Consider the following 15070-nt stretch of genomic DNA (forward strand, 5'->3'; position numbering starts at 1 on the left):
CTCCTTTATCCCTTCCCGTTCATTGCAACACTGAAAAAAAATTTAACTGAAATGTTCATTATAATTCACATGCATTCAAATACTTGGTTGTACGTGGGTAACTGTCAGAGTTTCCTGCATTACCTCACTGCTCTAGCTTTGTCTTTTGTTCCATTCCGTACATCATTTCTAGGCTAATCATCCAAAATAAGTGTTAGCACACGAGTTTAGAATCACGTAGACCGGCCATAACCTGACTCCATCCTACACTGCCCATATTGGTTTCCTGTGGCTGCCATAACAGAAGACCACAAACTTGGTGGCTTAAAACAACAGAATGTGTTCTCTCACAGTTCTGAAGGCCAGAAGCTCAACATCAGCTTCACTGGGCCAAAAGCAAGCTGCGGGCAGAGAGAATCCATTCCCGGCCTCCCCCAGCTTCCACTGCTACTGGCATTGCTTGGCTTGTGGCCACACCACACCAGTCCCTGCCTCATCTTCACGTTGCCTCCCGCTCTTCTGTGCACTGTGTCCAAATCTCCCTCTGCTTCCCTCTCATAAGGACACTGTGATTGAATGTAAGGCCCATCTGGGTAAGCCAGGATCCTCTCCCAGGGTCCTTAACTTAATCACATTTGCAAAGACCCTTATCCTAATAAGGTACATTTGTACCTAATAAGGTACATTTACAGGTTCTGGGAGTTAGGACCTGACATCTTTCTGACCATGGGTCAACCTGTGTGATTGCAGGGAAATTATTTAATCTGTCTATATTCAATTGTTTTCACTGTCTAATGGGTATCTGTTTCACAGGGTTGCCTGAGGCTCAGAGGAGAGAGTTGACATAAAGCACTTACTGCAATGCTTGGCAAAAAAAAAAATAATAATAAAAATAAAAAGCTTTTAATCAATAACTATTTGTTTTGTTTCTATATGCCAAAAGTTCAGCATCTCTCCATTACTTTCTGTCTTAATCCCTTAGTCTATTAGGTTGGTGCAAAAGTAATTGCAATTGCCAGAGTAATTGCCGTTAAAAGCAATTGCAAAAACTGCAGTTACTTTTGCCCCCACCTAATAGAAATCCCTGTGTCCATCATCTAGTTCCAACAATTTTCCCAACCGTGTCTTTTACTATTTTCTTTGTAGACTTTCTAGTCTAACTAGATGTGTTTGCTAAGGAGTCCCTCAACTAAATGTTCTTGCTTCTCCCCTTTGTGTCTTTATTCTTTGTTGCTCCTGCCTGTGAAAGTTGACTCTTTCCTCTTTGCCTATCCAAATACTGTCCCTTCTGCCAGGACGAGCCCCATTCTCATCCTCTCCTTGAAGCTTTCCCCAGTCAGCCCAGCCCAGGCTGGTCTCTCCCCTTGAGGATGATCGACTGCTCTCCACGATGCTGCCTCACCCTTACCATGATGGCTCTATACACATAGACCAAGCTGCATATAGACATTTACATGCTATGTACGAAGCACGCAGCAATGATGGATAAACCATTGCGACAGAGAACCCCAGGAAGTCAGACCTGGGCTCAGAGACTAAATTAACATCTTAGATCCCTAGGCCAGAAACAGAATAGGCAGTGAGGGGGCCTGAAGCCTCAGGCCTCCTGAGATCTCAGCTGAAAAGCAGCCCATGGTGGTTGAGAGCCTGGCCTCTGTGGGGTGGAGAGGATGAGAGTCTCCCTGCGGGTGGAGTACCAGGCCAGGCTTGCTGCTCAGAGGCAGAGACCAGAGTGGAGTCTTTCACTAAAAATAAAAATAGAAATAAAAATAAAAATCTGCTGCCAATGCTGTCTGCTGCTGGACTGGGCGCTCTAGGAGTTGAGTGCAGACAGCCACAAAACTACTAGATGGGAAAGAGAGAGCAACAATTGAGAAGGAGTGAAAAAAATGGGGAAAAACCCTTTTCCTTCTAAAATAAGTCTGCAAGTAAAAAATTTCATAACCCATGAAGAATTTCCATGCTAAAAAAGGCAAACCACAAAATAAAAATTTGGAACACGTATTCATTCTGGATTAAAATAAATTCCTATAAGAGCATGAGAGGTCCCGAAATCATGATAGATATCCAAAGAAATAAATAGGATAAGTTCATAAAAGTAAAAATAAATTATTTTTGAAAAGGATAGAAATCTCGAAACAAGAGCAGACGAATGTGAAGAAGAACAAATGATAAATTTGGTTAAATAAAATGGGAAGCTGCCCAGGGAGGATGAAGGTTAATGGCATCATGATGGGAGAGACGAATGAGCTGAAAGCTGCTCTTCGAATTGAAAGTGTATTTCCAATTGAGAAAGATGAAATATGTAAATTGTATCCTAAGCACAGTGTGATAAAACTGAAAAACATTAAAGACAACAAGAAAATATTTAGGCCACCAAAGAGAAAGGGCAGATACTACAAAGGCCCACTGGATCGTCAGTGGAATTATCAGCAGCCCGAGACACAAGGCAGTGGGTTGATATCTCGAGTGCTGAGAAAAAGCAAAACCAACTACCTAGAATTTTACACACAGTTAAGATATCACCCAAGAGGGAAGGTAAAATAAAGACAATTTCAGACATACAAAGATGAAAAGAGTTTGCCAACTCTACTTAACTCTAAGTAAAATTACAGCCGAAGTGAGTACATTAGTAAGAAGAACAAACCCACAGCTAAGGCTGAGATACCAGAAATAATGGCAAGTCCCAAAATTGATAAAATGTCAGTAAGATTTATGAACTATGGGATTTTTGTAATGTATGTGTTTTTTTTTTTAAGCCAAACTAACACTTCAGACAACAATGGCAGGATGTCAGTGGAGTTTTCAGTCGTCAGCCAAAGCTTTGTTTTATCTGGGAGAAAGTTAAAAATATTTAATCACTTTGGAATTTCCATACCTAAAACCAGGCTAAAATATTTAAAGAAAAAAAATGAAAAATCCATATTAAGCTAAAGAAACATAAGGAGTAATAGTAAGATCAGGTTTTTTTAAAAAAAGCATTAATGGAGAAAAGAGGGGCATCATAGGATAAGAAGAAGCAAAATCCACCAAAATGACGTAAAAATCATGATCCTGTATTATCCTAACAATACAGCAGAAATATATAAAGTAAAAGCCAACAGAATTATAAGAAAATTGGACAAATCCACAAAGTAAAGGATCATAACTCTAACAGATCAAATAAAAATTTATTGAGGATATGGATGATTTTTCAGTAAGAAAATTAACAGGTGAGTTTTGACATCTAGTGAATTCTGCACACAGTAACGATAGTCCTTTGTATGCTCCTAGAACATTTACAAAATGGACCATGAAGAAGATTAAAATTTCAACAAATTTAAATAATTTATATTATTCAAATGATATTCTCTAGCAACTAAAAAAAGTACAACTAAAAGTATAGTGTTTGACATGAATTTATAATTCCTAAGCTAAAGCACTAGATGAAAATAAATGTAGACCCTTCAATTTAAGAATTAGAAAGTGAGCAACAAGGTAAATGCAACAAAAACAGAAATAAACAAAAGAGCAAACATTCATGAAATAGATGTCAAGGAAACAGTAAAGAGGATCTGCAAAACAAAACCAGGTTCTTTGAAATAGCAAATAAAATACACGTTTCACCAAGATTGAGCACAAGAAAAAAGTCATAAGTAAACAGTAATTCATTCATAAATCAATGCGAATGAATTTGGAATTTAGTTGAAAGAAATAATTTACTAGAAACATATAAATTACCAAAAAATAGAAACCCAAAATAAACCAATAAACATTAAAGAAAATGAATAAGTAATCAAAAGCTTCACCACCAAAAAGAAGCCACATACCCAGTTCATTTTACAATCAATTTTTTCTAAGTATTTAAATATCATTTCTTTCTCTCAAACTATTCCAGAGAACTGGAAAAGAAGAATCGAAGAAGAAGGTAGGATAACTTATAAGAGCAAAAGATGTAAAATATATGAACATAATTGCAAAAATCCTAAGTAACATGTTGTCATATTTAAAAAAATTCTAATAGATCAGGATGAAGTAGGACTGTCCTTGGAATGGACGTGATCACTGTGTTCCCAGAGCCTTGCTATGGTGGTTTGAGAAGGGCACTGCACTCTCTCTAATATTCTCTCCATAAAACACAACCCCAACTTCATGATGAAAAACTCATCAGGCAAACCCAAACTGAAGAAATTCTACAAAATACCTGGCCAGTATTTCTCAAAACTCTGAAGATCGTGAAAAATGAAGACTAAGAATCCCGTCCTAGAACAGAGGAGACTCTGGAGACCTGATAACTAAATGCAGGACTGTATTCTGGTGGAATCCTGAAACAGAAAGAAGACAGTGGTGGAAACACTGGCGAAATCCAAATACTATCTGAAGGTTAGTTAAAAGGAATATGTTAACGTCGATTTCTTAGCTTTGACAAATACAAGATGTAATACAAGATATTAACATTAGAGAAACTGGGTGAGGGATGCAGAGAGCTCTCTGTACTTTCTTTGCAACTCTTAGTGTTAGTAAATCTAATACTATTCCATAATAAAAAGTTTATAAAAAAAAAAAAAAAAACCCTCAACACCTACTCATGATGGAAACTCTTAGCAAACCACGAAGGGAAAGGTGTCTCAGCTTGATGATGGTGTCCGTCATTGCTTCGTGGTTTCCAACGCATAAGTAGTGGTTTTATTTCACACATTGTAGTGAGGATTAAATGAAGCAATATGTATGCAATGGCTTATGAATTAATATTATTATTCCTGTGATCCCAGCAACAGCAACATCAGAAGTCGGCTTATTGCTTTAGTGCAGAGTTCTTGCCCTTTTTTATGCCACGCAGTGCTTGGACAGCCCAGGAAGGCCTTCAGACCGCTTCTCAGAATGTCTGCCAATGCATAACATACAATTCATGTAGTTACTCTGTGTGTACATATATAGTTGTTAAATCACAATAATACTTTTTTTGATATTGAACCAAACTTCCATTCTAAGGATAGCCCTATTTGGTCAGCATGTGTGGCTGAGAAATCAACAGGCCTGGGCAATGTCAGCAAGGAAGTGAGGCAGAGAGAAGATTCCACGTCCAGTGCCAGGGCTGGGTCTCCTGGGTGGGTGGGAAACTCAGGGCAAAGAGATCCTGAGAGGGGATGGGGAGGAAAGACCAAGAGGTCAGTGTGGGAACTTGTTGAGTTTGAGTTGAATGATGTTTCCAACTGGATATTTTTCATAATTGCATATGTTTTCTGAAAAGTAGTTTTTAGGCCAGGTGCGGTGGCTCACATCTCTAATCCCAGCACTTTGGGAGGCCGAGGTGGGTCCTGAGGTCAGGAGTTTGAGACCAGCCTGGCCAACATGGTGAAACCCCATATCTACTAAAAATACAAAAATTAGCCAGGTGTGGTGGTGCATGCCTATAATCCCAGCTACATGGGAGGCTGGGACAGGAGAATAGCTTAAACCTGGGAGGCAGAGATTGCAGTGAGCCGAGATCGCGCCACTGCACTTCAACATGGGAGACAGAGTGAGACTCCATCTCAAAACAAAACAAAAAAAAGGAAAAGTAGTTTTTAAATCTTTGACTGCACTCACTCCGTCAGTTTAAAAAATTATGCACGAAAAGCAACACATATACAAACACACACACACACACGTTATGTTACTGTAATGATGTGTATTAGTAATATGTAATGTATATTACAGTACTAACGTTTGCATAATGAAAACACACGAATAAAAATTGTAAAGGATGATATTAAAGGTAAATACAGGCCAGGTTCAGTGGCTCATACCTATAATCCCAGCACTTTCGGAGGCTGAGGTGGGTGGATCACCTGAGGTCAGGAGTTCGAGACCAGCCTGGCCAACATGGTGAAACCCCATCTCTACTAAAAATACAAAAATTAGTTGGGCATGGCGGCACATGCCTGTAATTCCAGCTACTCAGGAGGCTGAGGCATGAGAATCACTTGAACCTGGGAGGTGGAGGTTGCGGTGAGCCAAGATCACGCCACTGCACTCCAGCCTGGGCGACAGAGCGAGACCCTCTCTCTCAAAAGAAAAGAAAAAAAAAGTAAATACAGATATAAGCATTTTTCTCTCTGCATCCCTTGGATTTAGTGAGCTCCAGGCAGTAACATCACATACAGATGTAAAGTTTGAAAAAAACAGAGGAGTTGTGTCTGCAAAGGATCACTTTCATAATGAAAGACTAGAGCAGGTAGAGAGATTGGGGACCCCTCCCACCCTCTTTTCCCCATCCCCTCTGAGCCCTGCTGATGTTGAAAGGTAGCTGATGCCTCATGTTTCAGCTCTGAGCTTTACTGCTATTCATGCTACATCTCAGTGAGTTCTGGCTTGGAGACCACTGGTCCCACCCAACCCACCATGAGAGACGATTTGTGAAAAGAGCCCAGAGTCTGGAGTCTGAAGGCCTTGGTTTGATTCTGGTCTCTATCCCTTTCCAGCTAAATCTTACGTCTTAGACAAATCATTTGATCACTCCAAGCCTTGGTTTTCTCGTTCATAAACTGGAGATGGTATGTTTCTTTTCACAGTGTAATGAGGATTAAATGAGACAATGTAAATCAAAGTGATTTGTGAGCTAGAATGCCAGGAACTACACCAGCATTTGTTGTTACTTTTTGTAGAATCAACCCTAGTCATGCAGTGTACATTTTCCTGTCTACATCTTCCATCAACTATAAATACAATGTGTCATATTCCCCCTAGGTCCAGAGGTGGCAATAATTCTGCAATCATTCGGTTACCTTTTCCTATCCACAGCACTTGTTTTCCTGTCCTATGCAGAACACTGGTTTTCAAGCTGGGATGATTTTCCATCCCAGGGGATGTTTGGTTTCTCCCAGTGAGGGTGGGAATACCGTGCTGGCTTCCAGCTGGTAAAGTCTGGGCATGCTGCTAAACATCCTACACTGAACAGGACAGCGCCACCACAAAGAACAGAAAGCGTCAGTATCTGGAGTGGTTAATCTGTCCTCTGAACCGACTGGGATGACGGGCATGGAAGTTTTGGTTGTTGATCTTTACTCCTGCAATTGAATCCCATTTTCTATTAGAAGTCACTTACCTACATTAGCAGAAGGCCCTGGCCTGGCTTTGGGTGTGTCTAGGGGGCACTGACGCCTACCGGAGATGGGAGAGGAGAAGGAGACCTGCAGGATGAGATGAGAGGCGGTGAGGGAGAGAGAGCTGCCAGCTCTGCCTTCACTTTCGAATGTAACGTTTTTAACATGTATTAAGTCTCTGGTGGTGAAAACCTTAAAATTATTGAATTTCAGTTTTGTGTAAGTAGCAGTCACATTTTACTGCTTTCCCTTCTTCTACTGTTGTCTTCTCCCTTCTGTTTAGTTCTTCTGACTCTTTTGAAGTCCAAAAAGCCTTATGTACCAGATCATCACTCTTTGGTTCTCCCTCTTCTTCTTTCTTTCATAAATCTTTGTGAGTGACACACATTAATGACCAGGAGATGCCGTTGGTAGCCTTGTGTCCATTTCTGGAATCCCAAGACTTGGCTTTCACCACCACTTCCTGACCACAGCAAGCAGTTACCAAGGGCAATGGAGATATTTTCATTCCTACGCTTGGCCACTTACCCTGATGCCTTCTGTTGATTTTCAGAATCAGAAGTCAAGTTGATCATCTGAATTATGAGTTATTCAGTCTAATGGCAAGGAAATTAATAAGACAGAGTCGTGAAACTCCCATCTGTCTCCAAGCTATCTACTTGTGGATGTTTATCAAGCTAAGAAACTTGCCATATGTGTAACATATTGTCTGAAGGAAAAGAAACTCTGCTTTTTTCTAGAAAATCCTGATATTGTATGTTGTGTTTTTGTTCCACCTTATTAAATGGCCTTCTCTTCTTGTCGCAGGTAAATAAAATGGCTTCATCCTATTCATCTTTCTCTGTTAGCTTTCCATAATAGTAACATGAATGGTTTCTGTTTACATGGGGTGTTCAACCTCACTCCTCAAAGGATCTAATAACATCTTTTAAGTTCAATCTGTTCTTGTATTTTGCCTTACAAACTAACAGGTTTTTAAATGTCTTTTCAGAAATGATAGACTTGAATTTTTCTCATGGTGGCTTTTGTCCAAACATCTCTAATTGTTTTGGAGATAATATCCTATTCATTTTCACAATATTCCTCTAAAAATGTATGCAATATTATGCCACCTTGCGCATGGTCAGACCACAGCATGTGGGAATTGATTAACTCTCTTTTTGCCATGCTTCTACATTGCTCATCCCTTTTCCATTCTGTTAGCACATGGATGCTATCAGTTCTCTTCTAATCATCCTTTGCAGTTAGCTGAATACCCCTTATGAAGTTTATCAGCCTCAACTCCTGTGATAGTTACTTGAGGACATCTTATCCTCCTTCATTAGCCTGCAGGTTCAGTCTCCTTCTCTGATTGGTTTAGGACCATGTACTGAACTCTGCACATATGATCCACACAGTTCAATGTATATAATTACAAAAATGTCTAAGATCCAAATTAAAGGAAGGAATGGGAGCATTACAAATGGATGCATCATTGAGCACACATATATTTATTTCTTGAATATAGAAAAATGAAAATGTAGCATTCTTATAGGATGATAGTAATATATTTGTTTTCAATGTGCATTTCTTATTTAATCCTCATGAAATCTGACTATATAAGCAGGGTTGCCATGCCCAACTTAAAGATGAATGAACTGAGACTCAGAGGCTGGGTTACCATCCCAGTGTCTCCAATCTTGCAGGAAATAGAGTATTTCCTAACAAATTCCAGTGATCACACGGCAGTTCTTTCTATTCTGACTATAATATTTTCTCTAAAGCTCTACTCACCAATCTTGCCTTCATGTTCACCTCCCTCATATCTCACTTTCCTAAAACCCACCTTTTGTCACATTTCTTCCCCCAAATCACCAATAGTTAGCAAGTGTCCCTCAGAGGGAAATGAAAAGTATTGAGCATGTGAGTTACAGCCTTCCATAGCATGTGAGTTTTGTTCTCCTAGACCTTCCTCTTGCACAGCCTTTCTTTTTGGGCACACTGGGCTGTTCGCTATCCCAGCCATGCTTCACACCTCCCAGCCCTGGAGAAGACATTACCCCCTTGGCAGTGCCCCTCTAGCACTTTTCTTTACCAACCAGAATAGAAATGGACTCACAGAGACTCATTGACTGCCTGTTTCTTCAGCATTTTATGCCCCTTTCACTCCTCCATGCTGCCTCATACATTTCTTCTACACAGTAGACATTTGGTTAATACTCATTACCTGGTTGATACCACTGAAAATATGAAATTAGGCAGAAAACTCACTCTGGGGACAAGACGATGTCTACTGTAATCCACCTGCAGACATGTTAGAAATTTGCACTAAGTCACAGATGCTTGTAGTGTGTGTGTGGGTGGGGGGGGGGGGTTATTCTTACCACATTTTTCTTTAATGCTGCAAATTGGCAGCCTGAGTGTTTTCAGCGTCCATGGCCATTAGAGGCAGTCTTTCAAGGGGAGTTTTCACGTCAGTCATCTCTGTGCTCTCCCACTGTACTGAAAACAGTGTCTGGTATGTATTATGCACTGTAGGAATATTTTTACATTTTTTTCGTTGAATAATTCATTTAAATTTGATATACAAAGGGACAGATCCAATGCAAACTTTCATTGAAAGGCGCGATCCTGGAGCCTGATATAATGTGTGCAGGCCACATCCAGCCATCACGGGCAGATTCGCATCGCGCACAGAAAACATTTCTAGCCAGAGAGCTGCATGGAAGCCCACCACCCTTCCCTTGAGAACACACTGCTTTATGAAAGGACAGGACAATGCCACCTCAACATCCATACATTCCTCTTCAGACTCAAATGGTGGCATACCCAATATTCCACTACAGGATAACATTCAGAACGTGGAAAATCGGTCCCAGTGACACAGCTTTTCTCTGCACAGTAGCTAGCTCCTCTCCAGCTCTTTCCCATCTGGCTTCAACTTTGCGTGTCCATTTCTGCGTGAGATGGAACATGCGAGAACGTACAGCACACAGACCCTAGGCAGCTCCCAACACTGGAAATACCTTCCTCTCTCCTGGACATGCTCTGTGCAATTGCAATGAGAGATTCCAGCGCCACTGGTAACTTACCCTTGGCACCAACCCGTAAGTGGCTGCTGCACAACTGACCTGTGATCCATGCACAGTATTCTCGTGGAAGTGAATGAGGGTTTTGTGAAAAATCTATGGCGGGGGGGAAAAAGTGTCCCTGACGTCTGTTGAAAACAGCCAGGCCCTGCTGGAGGGAGTTGTGTCACTGTGGACTGGCTCTGTTAGGAGGAAACCGTTTCCGGCCCCCGCCGGGCCGTGGCTGGCTTTCCTTCCCCTTCCTTGAAGCTCCTGCCCCGGCTCTGCCACCCCCCGCAGACCGAACCCTCGCTGTCACCTCTCCTTTTGCACAGTCCAGGCCGGTCGGGTGTCCTCACGTCCTCCTTCTGCTGCAGAGCTTCCGGAGGGGCCGCCTCCCGCGGGCGCTGGCCCCTTCCCAGGCCCCGACCCTCCCCAGGCCTCTCTCCTCGAGGCTCCGGCCGGCTCCCCCTTCCATCCTCCCCAGCGCACTGGCCCGTCTGCCCTCCTCGCTCAAGTCTCCACCCGGAAGATTTAAAAAGTGAAAAGCCAAGGCCACCTCTGTGTGCGGCCTCACCGTCCTTCCCTGCGAACCCTGGAGAACACGGCCTTCTGATGAAACCCCAGTCTCCTCGCTTTGCGTGGGCTTTTCTATCCACCGCGAGCTGAAACTTCTCCCTAAAGCAATCGCCTCTCCAGACTCCTGGGCTCTTTCCCTTCCGACTCCCCGACCCGGCGAGCCTCCCTGCAGGCCCCTTCTCCTCCCTCCCCCGGGCTGCGGGTGATGCCTGCACAGCCTCCGCCCTCTGGACGCTCCTATCCTTCGCACTCCAGACCCGCAGGCGAACCCAACACCTGTGAGCTCCAGAAGCTGTCTCCTCCAACCCCGGGCCGGCCCGGAGCCCCTGCTGGGGTCGGATCCCCAGTGCAGGCCTCCCTGCCAGCAGCGCACATCCTCCTTCCCACCCTGCGTTTCCCACCTGGGTCCTGTTGCTCCCGTTGGCTTACCGGGAAGGAAACTCGGTCTCCTTTCATTTCTTTAGGAAACTCAGGGATGCCTCGGACTCCTCCCGCCCTGGGACTCCCCACTCTCTGTAGTACACACAATTTAAAGTTCCGCATTTTTAATTTTCCCTGCGGGACTGTCTAGCTGTGCGTTAGTTCAATCCTTCTTTCGATGGTTTTCTCACTGGTATTCCTGTTGCTGGTCCTCTCCCTGGCCCTCAACCCGCAAACCGGCGATGTTCTTCCTGACGCCGGAGTGGCCTCTACCTCGCAGGCTATGGAGGTCTGCCACCTGCCAAGTAACAAACACCTCGTGTTTCCCAACCTACCCCTCAGTCTGATCATCCATGCAAAGGGTAGTGATCACATCTAGCTAATACGAGTGTTGTGAGGATTCAGTATGTTATCATAAATCACGCCCCAAGGGCATCCCGGAGCTAAACAAGGCTAGGTAGGAGTTAGTGCTGTCCCACTTGTCAGATCCCAGCAGGACACGCCAGGCCGGCCACTGGCTGGCTCTCATCCTCCTCTACAGGCTTATGTCCCTCTGGGACCTTACCTTCCTGCTCCCTCGCCTGTGCTCACACTGGACCACCCCTTGTCCCTTGACCTTGGGGCCGTCTCCATGCTCCTGTTTCTCTTGTCCTTCCCTTCTCTGCCAGGAACATCTGCCTCCTATCCCCCAGCCGTGGGAGTTCAAAGTCAATTCAATACCACCTTCTTCAGGAATCCTTCCAGGCTCAAGTTCTCCGCCTCTTACCCTCTAAGAACAGGAAAACCCATGGAATTATTTGCTCCCTCTGTGCTCCTACCCGCACCCGGGTCATGATTTCAGCCCAGCACTTGTAACCATGCATTGGCGGTTATGCTGCTTGATAGTGACTGCTTTGACCAGTGAAATCTGGATCCATCAGTCTTGAAGGTCGCTAGACCACTGAAAGGCAAGCACTAGGTGGCAAAGAAATACTGGCTAAATTTAAATTTTTGAAATTATAAATTTCAGAAATCATGACCAAGGGTGATGTTTTCTGTGCCGGGTTTTGTCTATATTATTATTGGTTTGGGGTGTTTGCTCTGCCCTGGAACTTCAAAAACCAGTTTCTGACCTTCTTTTAAAAGTAAATCTCTTACTTAAGATTGAAATATATTAAATTCCTTTATTTTTGATGAGGAACCATAAGTAAACAATGGATGGATTTTTAAAACTTTTACATCTCAAAGAAGACATGAAAATTGAAAAATACCCACGTTGCTTTAACATGACTGCAATTTGATAAATATTTTGGACTTTTATTTGCAAAAGAATATAAAGAATCTTTATTTCAAAGACTTATTTGGTGGAGCCGAAATATCACCATTGTACTCCACTAGAATGAAACATTTGTTGGCCTGGATCTTGGTTTTTGTTGTTGTTGTTGTTTTTAACTCCTTGCTCTTTAGACTGTTGTTTAAAATCTTATGTTGTTAAATGTGTTACCAAGGAGAAAATGTGAGAGCAAATTCCATAATGTAGAATGGAATGCCTCCCCCTGCCCTCCCCAGCAACACACACTTAAGGATGTCTGCATATGTTCCCATCCTCATCGGCAGGCTTTTGTTCCAGTCCTGAGAAAGACAGCCTCCCACTAAACAAATAAGGCCTCCAAAGCATGTGTTTTTCTTTGGTGTTCCTGCAAATTAGCACGAATCTGTGCTATGTTGTATGGAATTTCAGAGAGACATTTTATTATTTGTCCTCGATAGGAAAATGTGCAAAATCCATGGTTTGCTTATTCCAGATACAATTATCTCACTTTTCTTTAAATCAGCATCAGTAAGCATGAATTCAGCCACATAAATGACTTTACTTTTAAAATCATGAATAAAAGTTGAGTTTACCCACTAAAAAGTATCATTCGATCCAACGAATATCAATTACATAGCCTTAATTTTTTAACGGAACTTAAATATTATCAAAGCTGTATGTCTAGAATGAAGAATGAAATGAATCAATGTATTAGAAATTTGCAGATATGTTACATAACAATCACTTCCTAACGAATGCTTAGAAGATCCTATTTATACTTTTGAGCCCTTAGATTCTACTCCAGATATGTCTTCTTAAATCCACTGTTTTTCTTTTCTCTTTAATTTCAGTTTGTTTGGTTTAATGATAGCTACTGAACATAAATGCCAAATTACAATGGCACTTCCCAGCTGTGTGCAGAACTTTATATTTTAAGTACCAATTTGTGATGAAAGAATGCTTCCAGCTCAATTCTCATCAGCATTAGAGGTTTTAGCAATTGCCAATTATTTTTCTAAATTACCTATTTTAATTAAGCAAAATATTGTGAATTTAAGATTATGAAGTGTTCAAGCATTATTTCATCTTTAACTAATTAGTGAGAAAGAGGAAATTATATTTTGGGACATTAAGTGGCTATTTTTAGAATAAAATGCTTCTATGGTTTCAATGCCTTAAATTAACAGAAAATGCACAAACTTCTCTTGAAATCCTGTTACATCTGGGGTCTTTGAAGTACACCTTGAACTGATCATTTGTTCTAATGTAACATAAATTTGTATGTTAATTAGAGCCAAAATGCCCAAGAGATTGAGCTTGGTATCTCCCTTGACTAATTTAACACATCTAGATCCCTCAGCAACATTTTAAAACCACCTGTTTCCATGTTGCCTTCATGGAACAAAGCCTAGAACATAGGAAGGACCCCAATGTGCAACTATTGATATGACTGTCATCCTTAGTTCGGTTCTGAGATTTCCATTCCTAACTTATCATTGGATCTACATTCTATTTCTTACAAGGGCACTTCAAGAGATATGTACAGATGAAGGAAAATTGGGACCAAAATCTGCCTGCCTAGCAGCTTACAGCAATATTGGAAGGCGTCGAAAGCCATTATTAACCGACATTGGCAAAGTGATTTGGAAAACTCTTCGTTTTATATGTCAATGCAGGCTATGATGGTCCCTAAACTGTTGCTTCAAGGCAGAGATCACAGACTTTTTCTCTAACAGTGGGTCTCCCAGCATTCTCCCTCCTGAACACGGCCCATTAACGGTAGTGAGCTCCGGAGGGGAAAGGGGTTAGTCAACAATTCTGCTTGGCTGCTTCAGGGGAGAGCCAGTGTTTTGCAGTCTAGTGAACTAATTATGCACTCTTGATGAGATCATTAAAGGACAATAAAGGAAAATGGAAACAATTCAAAATATGTATAGACAAATTTCTATATCGAATAATTTTTGGTTGTATTTAAATGTTGGGTGGAAGCTTTTCTATCCTGAATAATGGTTGGTTTTTTTAAAAAAAAAATCTTCAGATTGAAACCTATCCTTTAAGCACAAAAGTATAGTCAGGAATTTTTAGTCTTTATAACTAACACAGATGATACCGATAGTTTGGTATCTCTGATCTGATGGGTAAACTCTACTCTTACAATGGTGTGGTGGCCTGTGAGGGAAGGGGCAGGCACTCCTGGATCCCCCTGAGCATTTTCAGTGCTTCTGTTTCATTCATCCACCTTATTCTGGAAATTGAATTGGGAGATTTATATTTTAGATATGTTTTTATTAAAATACTCCTTTCTGAATTGTTTTCCAATTTATTCAACAGGCAATATTAGGTAATATATTTGAAAATACAAAAAAAAATGATGAATTTTGTCATTGATTCCTGTGTAGTCATGTGAATTCTTGGAGTTTCTAAAAAGGGATTTTTTTTACATCGGTTTACATCCCATTTCACTTGACAATTTGAAGCATCCAAAAGGATACAAGCAAATTGGATGGATGACTCAATTAAATACAATGGAAGTCAATAAAGATAAATGCAAAGTAGTGTCTTGAACAGCAATAATCCTATAAATACAAACTAAGAAAGAAACCAATTAAATTTAGTGTAGGAAAAAGATGAAGAGGTTTTGATAAGTGAAAACAGTACAACTGAAAGAACAGCCAACTATTTCGTGACAT

At 41.5% G+C, this 15070-nt stretch overlaps 1 protein-coding gene across 2 annotated transcripts in view; it reads left to right on the forward strand.

Moving 5' to 3' along the window:
- The window catches only part of PACRG (parkin coregulated), a 580605-nt gene that overhangs the window by 405258 nt on the left and 160277 nt on the right, over positions 1-15070 (forward strand). Inside the window, exon 5 of one of the 2 annotated variants that reach the window (XM_058435659.1) lies at positions 13904-14071. The exons of the other annotated variant lie outside the window; for it this stretch is intronic. Coding sequence (XP_058291642.1) covers positions 13904-13962 — 59 coding nt within the window. The 3' untranslated portion in view covers positions 13963-14071. Of the gene's footprint in view, positions 1-13903; positions 14072-15070 lie in introns of those variants that run through there. 2 annotated transcript variants of the gene reach the window in all.

This window comes from Hylobates moloch, unplaced genomic scaffold, assembly GCF_009828535.3.
Source record: "Hylobates moloch isolate HMO894 unplaced genomic scaffold, HMol_V3 SCAFFOLD_2, whole genome shotgun sequence".
In the NCBI taxonomy this organism is placed as follows: domain Eukaryota; kingdom Metazoa; phylum Chordata; class Mammalia; order Primates; family Hylobatidae; genus Hylobates; species Hylobates moloch.